The sequence below is a fragment of the Canis lupus genome, chromosome 3, assembly GCF_003254725.2.
Source record: "Canis lupus dingo isolate Sandy chromosome 3, ASM325472v2, whole genome shotgun sequence".
In the NCBI taxonomy this organism is placed as follows: Eukaryota; Metazoa; Chordata; class Mammalia; order Carnivora; family Canidae; genus Canis; species Canis lupus.
This window is the reverse complement of record NC_064245.1, coordinates 33,746,814-33,764,228: the sequence shown is the minus strand read 5'-3', so window position 1 is coordinate 33,764,228 and position 17,415 is coordinate 33,746,814. Positions and strand designations below refer to the sequence as shown.

The 17,415-nt window shown below is 36.2% G+C and overlaps 1 protein-coding gene and 1 long non-coding RNA gene across 3 annotated transcripts in view; both read right to left on the bottom strand.

Annotated features, from left to right (window-relative positions):
- The window catches only part of GABRB3 (gamma-aminobutyric acid type A receptor subunit beta3), a 226,065-nt gene extending 225,792 nt beyond the window's left edge, over positions 1-273 (bottom strand). Inside the window, exon 1 of one of the 2 annotated variants that reach the window (XM_035714122.2) lies at positions 126-273. In XM_035714122.2, coding sequence (XP_035570015.1) covers positions 126-205 — 80 coding nt within the window. In that variant the 5' untranslated portion in view covers positions 206-273. The remainder of the gene's footprint in view (positions 1-125) is intronic. The other variant, XM_025437407.3, reaches the window with a different exon arrangement.
- A 1,076-nt stretch (positions 274-1,349) lies between these two features.
- LOC112653707 (uncharacterized) overlaps positions 1,350-17,415 on the bottom strand; it is a 57,887-nt gene continuing 41,821 nt past the window's right edge. The window contains exon 3 of the long non-coding RNA XR_003132398.3: positions 1,350-2,716. This is a non-coding gene — a long non-coding RNA (uncharacterized LOC112653707). The remainder of the gene's footprint in view (positions 2,717-17,415) is intronic.

Here is a 17,415-nt window from a genome sequence, read left to right as displayed (position 1 = left end):
CTCGACGGCCCCCGCCCGGCCGCGACCACGGCCGAGAGCCCGGGGAGCCTACGGCGCCCGCGACCCCGGGACCGCGCGCCGCCGCGTCCGCCAGGAGGCTGCGGGTCGGGGAGAGCCCCCCTCACCTGCGGGGCTCAGAGCCCCGAGGCCCCAGGGTGCAGGACAGCCAGAGGGGCAGCAGCAGCGCCGGGAGCCCGCGGCACATGGCGTCGCTCCTCCGACCCAGCCTGGGTGGGACCCGCTCTCCCGCAGCCGGAGCGCTCCCAGGGCGCTGCGGGGATCCCCACCCCCGCCCGCGCCCGCGCCCCCGCCCCCGCCCCCACCCACGGGCTTTCCCGCCTGACCCATCTCCCAGCCCCTCGCGTGGCGGCCCGGTTCGGTGTTCATGCGCTGTAAGGCCATTTTTAAAAACTGGGCTCATTAGGCTGCTTCTCTCGCCCCTGCCCGCGAAGCACTGGGCCCTCCGTGCTCACGTAAATACACTTAGAACGAATAGTAAAGAGAGGCCTGGTGGTGTGCGCCTCATTATCAGTGAGCCGCAGCCTGAATCAGGCCCGAATCTGACCCGGACTACCATCCGGGGTTGGGAAAATAAATGCTTTTTCTGTCGCACCCTGGAGCTGTCCGTGGTTCTTCATAGAAAGCAAGGAAACTCGCTTTCCCTATGACGGGCTTTCATCCTTTGGTTCTCCTTAGAAGGCCAATGGCACCGCGGCTAAGAAACAGACTCATCTACACCACAGACCACCCTGCCCAGGGTGGTACCTCAGTGTGCCTAAGGGGTACCTCTTCACTCATGACCACAGGTTGCATATTTTTCTTTAGCGAATAAGCTTCAATAAAATTTCTCTGTGCCTCAGACTTCTAATATTGAGGAAAATGGTTACACGATACTATTTGTGGTCAACCAACAAAACCTACAAATCAGGGATCCCCGGGTGGCTCAGCGGTTTAGCGCCTGCCTTCGGCCCAGGGCATGATCCTGGAGTCCTGGGATCGAGTCCCACATCGGGCTCCCTGCATGGAGCCTGCCTGTCCCTCTGCTGTGTCACTGCCTTGCTCTCCCTCTGTGTCTCTCATAAATTAATAAATAAAATCTTAAAGAAAAAAAAACAACCTACAAATCAGTTTACTTTTGTGCTTGAAAGACTTTCCTGCACCATTCCAGGACTTAACGAATGGTGAATAACAGATAACTAACTTTTTGTGTTGACTTATTTTTTTTCTATAAAGATTAAGGTTTTGGGGGCACCTGGGTGGCTCAGTTGGCTAAGTCTCCAACTCTTGGTTTCTGCCTAGGTCATGGAGCCCCGCGTGGGGCTCTGTGCTCAGTGCAGAGTCTGCTGGTCTTTCTCACTGTGTCCCTCCCCACCCCCACTCTCTCTCTCTCAAAAATAAATAAAATATTTTTTAAAAAGATCTAGGTTTTCTTTTCTACTTCCCTACTTTATGTTGGTAAATATCTAAATCCAGACCTTTATTCTCAAGTTGGCATGTTTCTGTGCATTCATTTCAAATATCATTATTGTCTTTCTTAAAAACTAGCAATTTTATTTTTGGAATAAAAAATGTGACCACAGAACCTGAAAGGTTGATATTAAGATAGATTAAGAGATAAATAGACCTCCCTGATCGTTTTCTGGAAAAGTCCGTTAACAACTACTTTGTGTTCTGTGTCCTGTTAATGTACAATGGAATTATAAGGAAAATGAGTTATGTGTTACACCCTCCCCTTCACATTCATGTTGCAATCTATTTCTCCTATTTACATATACCTCTTTTAGAGAAATGCCTTGCTGGGGATCACAGCTATAGAAAGTAAACAATAAGGTGTTTGAGTAAAGCCGATACCATAGTATTATCCCCTTTTCTACTATTTTACATGTCCTAAAACTTGCAAAACCACATTACAAATGTAATTATTATCCAACTGTATACCACTTCAGATCTTATCTTTAACCAGTGTCTGTGAATCTCGGCCTTATTTTTCATCCCAGTTACTGCTTTAGCATGCAGTTCCACAAGAGCTCTAATCAGCTTTACATGCAGACAAACTCACATCCCTTACTTCATGTACACATTCCTTGTCTCTCACCTCCCACCATCAGGTTTCTCAGTAGACAGTGAGGTCCAAAATGCTACCAGCTCAGTACTTATGTATGTGTGATCTGAAGTTGCCGGAGAGTTAGCCATCCATGGGACAGAACTTTGGTAAATGGGAGGTGGGAGCCAGGTACATAAATGACTTTCCCTTTATTGCCCCCAAAGAAATGTCCTGAAATGCAGCAGTAGCTCCTACATGTTCTCCCTTCTTCCATGCCTCAAACCACTTGTCCTTCATTCTTGTTTTCGTCAGTATTGCACACTTTAGTAAAACTGTAGCATTTAAATTTTGCCTCAGGATGTATTTTCTGAAGAACCCAGACTAAGTAATCAACCAATTGGTGAATTATTAAAAGTATCACCTAAAATGCAGTCTTTTATAATATGAAAGCAAAATCAAAGACAAACATTGTGGTGAGTATACACAGGTATAACTAATGTACATGAGTTATAAGACTCATCATGGTTGCTGCCCAGCCTGCACTAAAAGCTAGGCATGGAGCCCCTGGACCCACCGTCCTGCATCAGCTCCCTCTCACATAGCCATTTTGGAGGGTTGGATGAGCACAGAACCCCAGGCACCTCCATCCCGTGACTCTTCTTGACAGGATTCCTGAAAGCAAGAATAGTTCCATATCTTTACTAAATGGTGCTAATGTATTGGCCAAACCAGCAGGAAATTATTTATTCACTTTTCACTTTAACTTATTTTCTACTGAAAGAGAAAAAGGATATGGGGTCCCACAATGGGTAAATTTTCATGTCAGAAGAAAAAGAATAGGAATCCCATTTTTTCATTGGAAAGTGGTTTTAAACAGTCTGGAATAATATTTTGGGGACCTGAAGTAAGGAAGAAAGGGAAGAAGGTAAGTGAAGAGCATCCCGTGATCACTTTGCCTGGCTGACCCAAATGCCTTTCACCAAACTGCCTTTTGTTCGGTCACAGTTACCTCTTACTTATAGAGAATCGACTTGGTTTTTTAAACAGCATCAAAGCTTCTGACAATATATTGTAAAGCTCTTTAAAAATAATGCAATCAATTGGAGGTATAACATATGAAAAGTGTTAAGTGTAAAATTCGTTTTGACAAATGTTGGTGTACATTCTCATCGCACCCCAAATTCCCTCTCAGTCTTTAAACCTACATGTCATTCTCAGGGATTCTAGACAAGCGCTGACCTAAGTTCTATTCTTACAGATGTTTTTTGCCTAGAATTGCACATAAGTGGAGTTACTCAGTATATGTTCTTTTTCGTCTGGATTCTTTGCTTTACTACTGTTTCTGATATCTATACACACTGTTGCAAATCCATATACTCTGTTTCTCCTGACTCCAATGGTGTTCCATTGGAACACATTTACAATTTATTCATCTATTCATCTGGTTTTGAACCTTCCTAGTTTGGGCTACTATAAATAAGAAGTCATCTACAGTCTTTGTATGGATATATAGTTCAATTTCTCTTGGGTAAATTCCTAGGAGTATAATGGTATAATGGCTGAGTTTTATATAAGCTGATGTTTAACTTTATAAAGACTTACTAATATATTTTCCAAAGTAACTGAGGATTTTACATTTCAACATTAATGCATGAGAATTGAAGCTGTTCCACATCCTCTCCATCCATTCTAGTAGATGTATGGTGATATGCCATTGTGGTTTTAATTTGCATTTGCCTGATAAGTATATAAGCAAGTATCATTTATTTCATAATGACGACTCATATTTTCATTTTGAATATATAATATTTTCCCATTTTTAAATTGCATTCCTAGTCTCTTTTATTAAGATGTAAGAGTTCTTTATATATTCTGAATACAAGTCCTTTATCAGATATATGTATGTGACTATTTTCTCCCAGTCTGTGGCCTTGCTGTTACACTTCTGAAAATATTTTTCAAAGAAAAGAAGAAATTAATTTAGTTGAAGTTCGATTTATAACCTTTCTCTCCTATGTTTTGATATTCTATCTAAGAATCTTTGCCTAATTAAAACATAGGATTTTCTCTGTACTTTCTTTAAGAAGTTACAATTAATATTTAGATCTGTGATATAGCTATCTTTTTATGGTTGATGTGGGTAAGGATCAAGGGTTTTTTGTTCCATATTGTGTCTAGTGGTTTCATCATGATTTGTTAAAAATCTTATTCTTTCCCCCATTGAGTCCTCTTACATTTATGTTGAAAATCAATTGATTTTATATGTGTGGACATATTTTGGACTCTTCCTTTTAGCTGTTTCATTGAGCTATATGTGCATCCTTTCACCAATTTCATACTGCTTTGATTAATGTAGCTGTAAAGTAAATATTGAAAACAGATATCATGATTCATACAACTTTGCTTTTCTTCTTCAAAATTGTTTTTGACTACTTAAGGTCTTTGCATTTTCATAGACGTTTTAGAATTATTTTATTAATTTCCATAGAGAAACCTCATGGGATTTCAATTCGTGTTACATAAAATCTATAGATGAATTTAGGGAAAATTTACATCTTGACAATACTGAATCTTCCAATCTAGGAAAATTCTACATTTCTCCATTTATTTAGACAATCTTTAATTTTTCACAAAAATATTTTGTAGTTTTCAGTGTAAAGGTCTACATTTGATTCACTAAATTTATCCCTAAGTATGCTATATTTTATGCTACTGTAAAGGCTATTTTTAATACTTCATTTTCCCATTGTTTTTGATAATATATATATAAATATATATACATAATTGATTTTTGTGTATTGACATTGCACCCTATGTGCTTATTATTTTAATAGAATTTATTCCCTTAGGGTTAAAAAAATTATGTCATCTGTAAATGTAGACAGATTTACTTCTTCCTCTCCTATCTGGAAACTTTCTATTTCTTTTTCTTTCCTTACAGCACTGTCAGAGATCTTCAGTACAATGTAAAATAGAAATGGTGAGAGTGGACACTCTTGCTCTATTCCAGTATTAGGGGAAAACGCTCAGGTATTTTGTTGTTGTTTTGTTTGTTTGTTTTTAAAATTAAGTATGACATAAGCATCTTCCTCTTATTTTTCTTCTGTTCTCTCTACTTTTTCTCCTCCTCTTTCTCCTTCATCTTGTTCTTCCTCCTTCTCCTTTTCCTTCTCCTCCTTTTCCTTCTCCTTCTTTTTATTCCTCTTTTCTTCCTTTTCCTTCTCCTCTTCCTTCTTCTGCACCTTTCTGTAAAGTTTGGTCTTAAGAGTACAGCAGTACAAAGTATGCATCTAGCATGGAGTACTTTTAAGGCTTTGATCTAGGGTGTCAGAGCCCAGGCAATGTGAGGAGAGCATGAGGCTTCATAGCTGGAATGGGTGAAAAAGGTGTGTTTTTTGGCTAAAGCTTGGAAGTCACAGCCAAAGCAAACTAAGTAGATTATCACTGGGTGGGACAGCCTACCATGGGTGTCAGGACCCATGGAAGATGAGGAAGTAAATGATATGAAGAAAGCAGGCCATGTTTTAAATCAGACACAAAACAATGGAAATTGATCCAGTGTGGCAGTCGAGGTCTCAGAGGGTGACGAGAGTGTCCAGGCATGGAGTCTTCCCTATTAGGGCGCTAAGCCAAAGCAGAATGAGAAGTGCATCCATAAAAGATGAGTTAGCCTGTAATAGGAGTTAGATCACAAGCAGTGTTAAGAAGGCATTGCCAAGATGGGCATGAACAAGAAGAGAAAATGATGTAGGCATCCGTGTGCTGGGGTGACTTGTCATGGAAACTCCGAGCTCAGGAAAACTGAGGATGTACTGGGATGGCCCAAAATGGGGATTCAGAACCTGAACAGCGAAAGGAGAATGTATGCAGAGAATGGGTATAGGAGATTGGTTACATAATGGGGCATTGATCAAATGAACAATGAGGGTAATGGAAGCGAGGTTTTCTCTGTTGGAAATGAGAATTACAAATACCAAAAAGGGAGAAACAATGCCTGTGATGGGAGACTGCAGCTGAGTGTATTAGTGTGAACTAACAATTTTCAAAATATAGAGATAAATACAAATATATATCCACATATATATGTATATTTTATTTATTTATTTATTTATTTATTTATTTATTTATTTACTATATACATAGATATATACATATATATTCTTTAGTTCTATCCAACAAGAAGGCCTGGGAACGGTGATAGTCCAATAGCAATAAGCATCATCCAGATATTGGCTTCTACATAGCATTTTCTACTGAAAATAAAACCTTGGTTCTTTGGGAAAATGATTGATTCTTGAGATGGCTAGGGGAAGGAAAAGGTGACACTAGAATATTTTGTGCCAGAAAAATAAGTGTTCAGGGAGTAATGGAGACATGTCAGAAACACAGAATTCAGTTTGAATGTGTTTATACTGCCCAATTTTAGAAAAACTTGAGCACAAAAATAAATAATGACAATAATGAACTCAACCCACAGAAGAAAATTTGAATTCACGTGTATTAATTGTTTGATCACAAGTGGTATATTTACATAGCTTTTAAGAATGTTCCCCCAAAATACTAATTATAATTATAAAGATGAAACTTAATAGTATAGCCTGCAGATATCACCTTAATCAAGTGATCAATATGAATAAATTAAACAATGGAATAAATCAAAATAATGTGCCCCATGATACATGCATTAAGATTACTGTATCAAGGGGTGCCTAGGTGGCTCAGTCATTGAACATTTGGTTCAGGTCATGATCCCAGGGTCTTGGGATCATAGGGTCCTGGGATTAGCACCCATGGGGCTTCCCCACTTAGTGACAAGCCTGCTTCTCCCTCTCTGTCTGCCTGCCACTCCTCTTGCTTGTGCTCTCACTCTTACTTCTCTGTGTCAAATAGATAAATAAAACCTGAAAAAAAAAGAATTATATTTTAGTTCTGTGAAGTTTTTAACAAAGATGTGTAAACTAAATGTAATCAAGAGGAAACATCAGACAATTCCAAATTTAAATATTCCAATTACAACTTCAGTTACAATGACTCTATATTATTCAGAAGGGCCAAGGTCATCAAATTTCAGAGAAGGCTGAGAAACTGTCCAAAAACTAAAGAAAACTAAAGGGAATCCTATGGCATGTATATTCTGAATTCGACCATTTTACTATAAAAGACATTAATGGTGCAATTGGTAGATCTTGAATAGGGTCTAAAGATTTCATGGTAGTAACTTAATATTGATTTCCTGATTCTGATGATTGCATTGTGGTAGCATAGGAAAGTCTCCTTGTATGTTTGAAAAACACTCACATATTTGAGATTGATAGTCATCAGCATGGCTTCTTTTGCACAAAGATTCAGGGAAAAGTTTGTTGTGAGGTACTTCAAATTTTTCGGTAAGTTTATGATGTTTTCAATATTTTTTTAAAAAGCTAAAGAAAAATGTTTTCTGTTGATATACTTTATCAGATTAAGAAAATAGCCTTCCATTTCTGGTTTGTGGAAAGCTGTATCAAAATTGGAGCGGGGGCTATTCAACATAGTACAAGAAGTCCTAGCCTCAGCAATCAGACAACAAAAAGAAATAAAAGGCATCCAAATTGGCAAAGAAGATGTCAAACTCTCCCTCTTTGCAGATGACGTGATACTGTGCATAAAAAACCCAAAAGACTCCACCCCAAGATTGCTAGAACTCATACAGCAATTCGGCAGTGTGGCAGGATACAAAATCAATGCCCAGAAATCAGTGGCATTTCTATACACTAACAATGAGACTGAAGAAAGAGAAATTAAGGAGTCAATCCCATTTACAATGGCACCCAAAAGCTTAAGATACCAAGGAATAAACCTAACCAAAGAGGTAAAGGATCCAAACCCTAAAAACTACAGAACACTTCTGAAAGAAATTGAGGAAGACACAAAGAGATATTCCATGCTCATGGATTGGAATAATTAATATTGTGAAAATGTCAATGCTACCCAGGGCAATTTACATATTTAATGTAATCCCTATCAAAATACCATGGACTTTCTTCAGAGAGTTGGAACAAATCATCTCAAAATTTGTGTGGAATCAGAAAAGACCCCGAATAGCCAGGGGAATATTAAAAAAGAAAACCATAGCTGGGAGCATCACAATGCCAGATTTCAGGTTGTACTACAAAGCTGTGGTCATCAAGACAGTGTGGTACTGGCACAAAAACAGACACATAGATGAATGGGACAGAATAGAGAATCCAGAAGGGGACCCTCAACTTTATGGCCAACTAATATTTGACAAAGCAGGAAAGACTATCCACTGGAAAAAAGACAGTCTCTTCAATAAATAGTGCTGGGAAAATTGGACAGCCAATGCAGAAGAATGAAACTGGACCATTCTCTTACACCATACACAAAGATAAACTCAAAATGGATGAAAGATCTAAATGTGAGACAAGATTCCATCAAAATCCTAGATAAGAACACAGGCAACACCCTTTTTGAACTTGGCCACAGTAACTTCTTGCAAGATACATCCATGAAGGCAAGAAAAACAAAAGCAAAAATGAACTATTGGGACTTCATCAAGATAAGAAGCTTCTGCACAGCAGAAGAAATGGTCAACAAAACTACAAGACAACCTACAGAATGGGAGAAGATATTTGCAAATGACGTATCAGATAAAGGGTTAGTTTCCAAGATCTACAAAGAACTTATTAAACTCAACATCAAAGAAACAAACAATCCAAACAGGAAATGGGCAAAAGACATGAATAGAAATCTCACAGAGGAAGACATAGACATGGCCAACAAGGACATGAGAAAATGCTCATCACTGGCCATCAGGGAAATACAAATCAAAACCACAATGAGATACCACCTCACACCAGTGAGAATGGGGAAAATTAACAAGGCAGGAAACAACAAATGTTGGAGAGGATGTGGAGAAAGGGGAACCCTCTTGCACTGTTGGTGGGAATGTGAACTGGTGCAGCCACTCTGGAAAAGGGTGTGGAGGTTCCTCAAAGAGTGAAAAATAGACCTGCCCTACGACCCAGCAATTGCACTGCTGGAGATTTACCCCAAAGATATAGATGCAGTGAAACACCAGGACACCTGCACCCCGATATTTATAGCAGCAATGTCCACAATAGCCAAACTGTGGAAGGAGCCTCGGTGTCCTTTAAAGATGAATGGATAAAGATGTGGTTTATGCATACAATGGAATATTACTCAGCTATTAGAAATGACAAATACCCACCATATGCTTCAACATGGAGGGACCTGGAGGGTATTATACTGAGTGAAATAAGTCAATCGAAAAGGACAAACAGTATATGGTCTCATTCATTTGGGGAATATAAAAATTAATGAAAGGGAATAAAGCGAAAGGAGAGAAAATGAGTGAAAATATCAGTGAGGGTGACAAAACATGAGAGACACCTAACTCTTGGAAATGAACATGGGTGGTGGAAGGGGAGGTGGGCTGGGGGTTAGGGTGACTGGGTGATGGGCCCTGAGTGAGGCACTTGGCGGGATGAGCACTGGGCATTATGCTATATGTTGGCAAATTGAACTCCAATTAAAAAAATAAAAATAATAAAAAAAATTGAAGTGGGGGATGCCTGTTGGCTCAATGGTTGAGCATCTGCCTTCAGCTCAGGACATGATCCCAGAATACTGGGATCAGGTCCCGCATCCGGCGCCCTGCATGGAGCCTGCTTCTCCCTCTGCCTATGTCTCTGCCTCTCTCTGTGTGTCTCTCATGAATAAATAAATAAAATCTTTAAAAAAAATGGAGTGGGATCTTGTCAGAATCTTTTGTTGTTCTTGTTATATCTATGGAGATATTCATAAGGATATTCTCTTCTATTATTTTAATGTAGTAAATGACATTGATTTTCAGATGATAACCACACTTTCCATTTCCAGGATAAATATCACTTGGTCATATTGCTAACTTTTTTAGCAACCCATTTAATTTGACTTCCTAATATTTTTTGTTAAAGATTTCTGTGCTTACTTTCATGAGTGTTTTGGTATAATTTGTCTTTCCTAAAATGCCTGGGTTTTGTTTCAGTACAAAATGAAGCTACAATATGTCCCCTCTTCCTCTAAGTATTGAAAAAAAATTTTGTAAGATTGTTATCATTTCTTGCTTAAGTGTTTTTTAAAGAATTCATAAATGAAGCTCTCCACTTTTGAAGTTTTCCTTAATTTTTAGTGATAAATATAATTTAACAGGCACAAGGCTATTTGGATATCTACTTCTTCTGGTGACAGTTTTGCAAATTTATATATTCTAATAAAGCTTCCCTTTTCGGGGCAGCCCTGGTGGCCCAGCGGTTTAGTGCCGCCTGCAGCCCAGGGCGTGATCCTGGAGACCCTGGATCAAGTCCCATGTCAGGCTCTCTGCATGATGCCTGTTTCTCCCTCTGCCTGTGTCTCTGCCTCCCTCTCTCTCTATGTGTGTGTCTCTATGAATAAATAAATAAAGTCTTTAAAAAAATTTTTAAAAATCTTCCCATTTCTTGTTAGCTTTTCAAATTAACAACAAATGCTTATAATATTTTGTTATTATAATTTTGTAGTCCATAGATATACAGTTATGCTCCTTCTTTCTTTCCTGATATTGGTAGTTTGTTGTATCTTCTTGCTTTTTTCCCTTGATAAATCTAGGTTGAGGTTTATTGCTTTCATTTGTCTTTTCAAAACAACCTGCTTTGGGTTTCACTGATTTCCTCACTTATAACACTTGTCTGTTTAAGCCCACCACCATTTTCTCTGTTTTCTGTTTCATATATTCTTTGCCATTTCCTACTTTTTTCTGCCTGCTCAAAAATAAATTGGTTATTTTTAGCATTCAATTCTATATTAACTGTAGGCTTATAAACTAGAACTTTCTATTTTATTATTAAAAGTCTAGAGCATTCATCTTTCTGTAGCCAGGCCATCATCAATGTAATAATACCACTTAATGTTTAATGCAAGAACCTTACCAATTTCACCACTTTCACTACTCCCTGTGTATTATTTTCCTATTTTACTTTCATATATGTTATAAATACCATATCACTGTTATTGCTCTAAATATCTTTTAAAAAGATATTTTAAAAGAAAATAATTATTTTATATTTACTTACATGTTTTCTGTTCCTACCATTCTTTATTCGTTTGTACAGAACCAAGTTTATATCTGAACTCATTTTCCTTTGTCTAAAGGGCTTACTCTCATTCTTCTAGTACATGTCTGCTAGTGACAAATTCTCATAGCTTTTGGTTGTCAGAAACTTTATTTTGCCTCCATTTTCATAAGATTACTTTATTATGTATAAAGTTTACAAGTTTTAACACTTAAATATAGTATTCTATTATTATTTTGGCTTAAATATTTATGCTGAGACATTAACACCATTTCTTATTACTGTTCTCATGTACATAATGTCTTTATATACACCCTTTGTTTACTTTTAATAATTTTTTCCTTCTAATGCTTATCATCATTTTTTAAAAATGCAATTAGCCAATATACGCTACTATAGTATATCATTAGCTTCAGATACTTGTCAGAAATTTTATTATGATATTCCTAAATGTGCTTTTCATTTTTTTATTCTTCTTGGGGATTCACAGAGTTTCTTGAATTTATGTAGCTATAGCTTTCATATAATTTGGATAATTTTTGGCGAGTATTTTTTTTTACTAGATTTTATTTCTTTATTCATGAGAGACACACACACAGAGAAAAAGAGGCAGAGAGACAGAGAGACAGAGACTGAGGGAGAAGCAGGCTCCATGGAGGAAGCCTGATAAGGGACTCGATCCTGGGACTCCAGGATCATGCCTTAGGCCAAAGGCAGGTGCTAAACCGCTGAGCCACCCAGGGATCCCCTGGCTAGTATTTTTCAAGATTTTATTCCTTTCCCCTCTGGAAATCCAATTACACATACACTAAGTACTTTGATATAGTCTCATACATCACACAATCACTTTTTTTTTCAGTCTGTTTCTCCACTAAGCTTTAGTTTGGATAATTTGTGTTGTTATGTCTTCAAGTTCTCTTATCTTTTTTTCTGCAGTATTTAATCTCCCTTTACTCACTTCCAGGGGCACAATCATTTTAGAAATTTTGTTTAAGCTTTAAGAGTCTCACTTGGAAAAAAAAAAAAAGAGTCTCACTTGGTTGTGTTTTATATGTTCCACTATTGCTGTGATTGTGTTCACTTCTGCTTTAAACTCTTGAGCTAATTAATAGTAAACTCTTAAAAATTTTGTCTGGTATTAAATCTTGTCTCAGGTTTGATATTGTTTTCAATACATTGATTTTTTCTAATTATATGTCACATTTTTTTCTGATTCCTAGTATACTAATAATTCTTGTTTAGATTGCACATTTTGAAATTTATATTGTTCTGTGCTGGATTTTGTTATCTTCTTTTAAAGAGTGTTGGACTCTGTTCTAGCAGTTCAGTTACTTGCTGGTCAGTTTGATCTTTTCAAGGGTAGTTAAAGCACCTGTTTATAGCAGGTCTAAAGTAATCTTCAATCTAAGGCTTGTTTGGACATACTACTGAAGTATTCTCCTTATGGAAAACCTATTGAATCCAGGTGTTTAATAATGACTTGCCACTCTGGCTAGTTAGAACATGAATATCTCCCAGTCCTATGTAACATCTAAAAATCAGGTCCTTGCTTATTTTTATGCTTAGTACTCATCAACATATGGAAGAGGATCCATATATTTGGAGCTCTTTCTTTGTACAGCATCCTTATTTCCTATTTTATAAATTGCAAGTTGCTACACTCTCTCAGAATTCTGATCTCTTCTCAACCCAATGAATCTGTTATATCCTACTTGAAGTTTCTCTCACTACATTGTGTTCCATAAAATCTCAAGGCAAAAAGCTAGTTCAATTATAGGGCTCCTGTTTCTCTTCTCTAAGGGAAAGTATTGCATTGCCTTTGTTCAGTGTCTACATATAGTTGCTTCATATATTTTATTCAGCTTTAGTAGTTGTTTATGGTGGGAGCCTACTCACATTTACATAATTATTACCAAAAGATTTCTTGAACTGATTTTGATTTTAGGAAAATCACAATTGAAAATTAAATTGTCATTATTCTCAGCCCAGATGTAGTTATCTGAAAGTAGCAAATGATCTCATCAGTGATAAGAACACTCATCCACATAATATCCACTATGATTTAGTCAATTAAATAGGTAATAAATTTACCAGAAATAGGTTTATATATTTTACCAAGTACATTTACATCTATGGTAAAATACAATCAGAAATGCTATTTTAAAAATTTTGTGCCGGAGTAGCAGTTCCTTAAAACTCCAATGGGAAGAGGAGGGAAATGTGACAATAAGCACAAATGAAACTTGCTGCCATTTTTAAATAACTGAGGAGATAGGAGACAAGGTGTCCTGAAAAAAAATTACCAGTGATAATAGAAAATATTTTTAGTCAATAAATAATACAGTTTACTGTTGTTCTTCTGCCCCTGAAATCTTTTAGCACCTGTTTACCAGAAGTATTGTACTTACACCAGAAATTTCAACTAGAAAGATCTTACACTAGATTTGTCAGTTGGATCGTTTATGTGGAGTTCAAGATCTCTTACACCTATTACTAAAGAGAGTCACTTATCTGCCAGGAAAAGTCATGAAGCAGTGAGGGAGGAAAGAAATACAAATTGTTCAGCTAGATCAGCTGAATGTAACCAGCATCCCACACTTCATGGCAAATATGACAGCCATCCCACACTTCATTCATGTTCCTATCAGTTGGAGGAGTTCATAGAATCACAAAAAATAACCTTGTTAAAATTAGCCTTAGTTTATCAGCTGAAGATTTAAGGACTAAATGCTAGTTAAATGATTAATAACTTCAAAGAGAGAGAAAGGTAAGTGGAAGAGAAGAAGACATATTCTCCTTATACAAAGGACTTCTACACTTGACATAGTAATGTGTATAGGGATGGGTTGTAGACAACTAAATTATTTTTAAACCTCATATTCTGTATAACTTGCCTTTAGCCCTATGATTATTATTTTTAATTTCATCACTACTAATCAATGTGGCTTTGGTGCATTTATATAAGCACATATATATAGTGTGTCATATCAAAGGGTATGTGCATCTTCACATTTACTAAATATTGACAGATTATTTTCCAAATTGATTTTATCAACTTACAATCACAATAGTAGGAATTAAAAGTTCTGTTTGATCTACATATTCAGTAATTCTCTGCAATACAAGGCTTATAATTTTGCCATTTGTTTAAAATGAAATTAAGGTAATAATAATTTGGAATTTCCTGTTTCCTTATAAAATTAAGCATCTTTTTATGTTTACTGGTCATCTGTATCTGTTTGTTTCCTCAAACAAGGCCAAACATTTTCTTTTTCTTATTAGATTGTAAAATATTATAGATTGTGCTGTACTAATTTTTTGTAAAAATGCTTTATATTCTCAAAATGTACTTCCTGCTTTTTCTCTTCCTGCTTTTTCTCTTATTCTTTTTGCTTTTATTCTACTTTAAAAAAAAAAGATTTTATTTATTTATTTGAGAAAGAAAGCCAGAGAGAGCACACTAGCAGGGGGAGCAGTAGAGGGAGAAGGAGAAGCAGTGTCCTCGTTGAGCAGGGAATCTGATGTAGGGTTCAATCCCAGGACCCTGGGATCATGACCTGAGCTGAGGGCAGATGCTTAACCTACTGAGCCACTCAGATGCCCCTTTTTGTTCTACTTTTAATTTTGCTTTCAGAGGGTTTTGCAACTAACACCACGATTTTTTTAGAACATTTTCATCCATCTGTAGAAAGCCCTGTAGCTGTTAGCAGTCCATCCAACCCCATCATCCATTGACTGCACATATCCCTTCCCAGTTGTAAGCTTACCCAATATATTTTTAAATTAAAATGTTGGAAGCCTATAGGAAAATTGTTGACCATATATTGCTTTTGAAACTTAGAAGTTACCAAATTTTTTCTTTTAGTTCTAAATATTAAAATATTTATTCTTTCTGATATTTTAGATGAGTGTAACACCTGAAATAACATAAATATTACTCATTTTCAATTGTTATATGTCACATTTATTTAGCTCTTCTCATTGAATCGGCTCAAGTTTTCAGAACAATGTTAAACATGAGTGATAATTGTAGACACTTTAATCAATTATCTTCAGTGGTTGCTTGACAACTTATTTACAATAAAATATAACACAGAAAAGATAGAATTCTTCATATTAAGATCATATTTATAAAAATAGATATAAAAATAGATATTATTTAACATATTAAGAAAATACCATTCATCTCAAACTTCACTATGGGTTGTTTTTTTTTTGTTTTAAATTTATGATGAATCTTTTATTTTGAGGTATGTAAAGATTGTATACAATTATCTTTTTTTTTAGATTTTATTTGTTTACTTGAGAGACAGAGAGAGAGAGAGCAAGCAAGAGAGAGGGCATGAGTGGGGGAGAGTGGCAGAGGGAGAGAGAGAAGCAGATTCTCCAATGAGCGGGGAGCCTGACATGCAGCTCAACATGGGACTCCATCCTAGGACTTCGGGACCACGACCTGAGCCAAAGGCAGATGCTTAACTGATTGAGCCAGCCAGGCACCCCTATGAAGATTATATGAGTATCTATACTGGCTTACAAATGTATAGTTTTCACATATTAAACAGCAATAACAGTGTTTCTATTTGCAATTCATATATCTGTGTCTTTTCTTTAAAAAAAAAAATAGATTAGGGGCAGCCCCGGTGGCCCAGCGGTTTAGCGCCGCCTGCAGCCCGGGGCCTGATCCTGGAGACCCGGGATCAAGTCCCACGTCGGGCTCCCTGCAGGGAGCCTGCTTCTCCCTCTGCCTGTGTCTCTGCCTCTCTCTCTCTCTCTCTCTCTCATGAATAAATAAAATCTTTAAAAAAAATAGATTACAGTTTTTAATTTTTACTTCTTTTCTAAGAGATACTGGATTTAATGTCATTTCTATTTTCTTTTGCTTTCCAAATATTTTATATTTTAATTTTCATTAATTTCTTTCTATTTATGTGTATTTGTTACTACCTTTCCTTTCACTTTCTAATTTAAATGTTAAAATTATTAAATTTTCTATTTCTTATTTTGCATTTTAGTAGATGACTTTTCTTCTGAATCAGCTTTGAGTATATTAATGGCTTTCAGTATGCAATGGTACTCTAGGTTGCCAATTTTATTTACTCTTTAGCCAAAATATCTTTTTAAATTTCTGAGTGATAGGGATTTTACTTTGCTTTCTGTTGTGATTTTTAAAAATTGTCATGTTAATATTATACCAAGTTTTCTTCAGTGTAATCGGAAAATGTCTCCAGTACTTTTCTATCTTCGATTTATTGGTATGTTGCAATATGTCAACAGTTCTAAATGCCTCATATGAGTTGAGAAGATTTTTTAATGTTTTTAGATATTGAAGTTGATAAATTCAGGAAAAACCTATTATGATTCAAATATTTATTTTAAACTTTTATTTTTGTCTATTTCTTTTGCAAATGGCTGAGAAATATTCATTAAACCTCTTGTTGCTATTACATTATCATCCATTTTTTCCCTTTCATCCTGAAGATTTTTAACAGTGTCCTTCTGTGTTAAGTATATGTCACCTAATAAATCTACAATGACCTTCTTCTGTCTATTGACACCCTTTATCAACAAAAATGAGTCTTTCCACTTAGTGCTATTTGCACTATTTTTTTATATTATAATGAAATATCAAATATCTTTCAATTTTCCTGGACCTTTGTTCATTGTTTTCCATTCTAATCTTTCATAGTTATTGTTATTAGATATTTCTTATGGATAGTATAATTAGAATCAGTTTTCTGTCCTTACTGATAATTTCTGTTTACTTTGTAGAATTCAATCAATTTATATTTTTATGAATTAAAATTTGCTGGACTTTATTTTTTGTGCTCTTTCTTGTGCATTATTGATATCTGAGTTTTTTCTTATACAACTTTATGAATTACTCTCCTTTCATTCTCAAAAAAATGTTTGAATATGTATTCCTCAAATGCACAACATCCATATGGAATTATATTTGTTTAGTATGTGGCATGAAAAAATTGTGATTTTTCACTTTTCTCTTTCCATATTTGCATCTTTTTCTATTATCATAATTATAGTGATTTATAGCCTTATTTAAAACATTTACGTGGATTTTCTTTTTATACTGAAGTGATTTCAATGATTATCTTTCTTACTTCTTTTTTAGGACCTCATCAGTGCAGAAATAGATTTCAGATTTGGGTTTTTTAAAATTCCAGTATAGTTAACATAGAGTCTTATATTAGTTTTAGGTATACAATATAATTATTGAACAATTCCGTGCATCACCCAATGCTCATC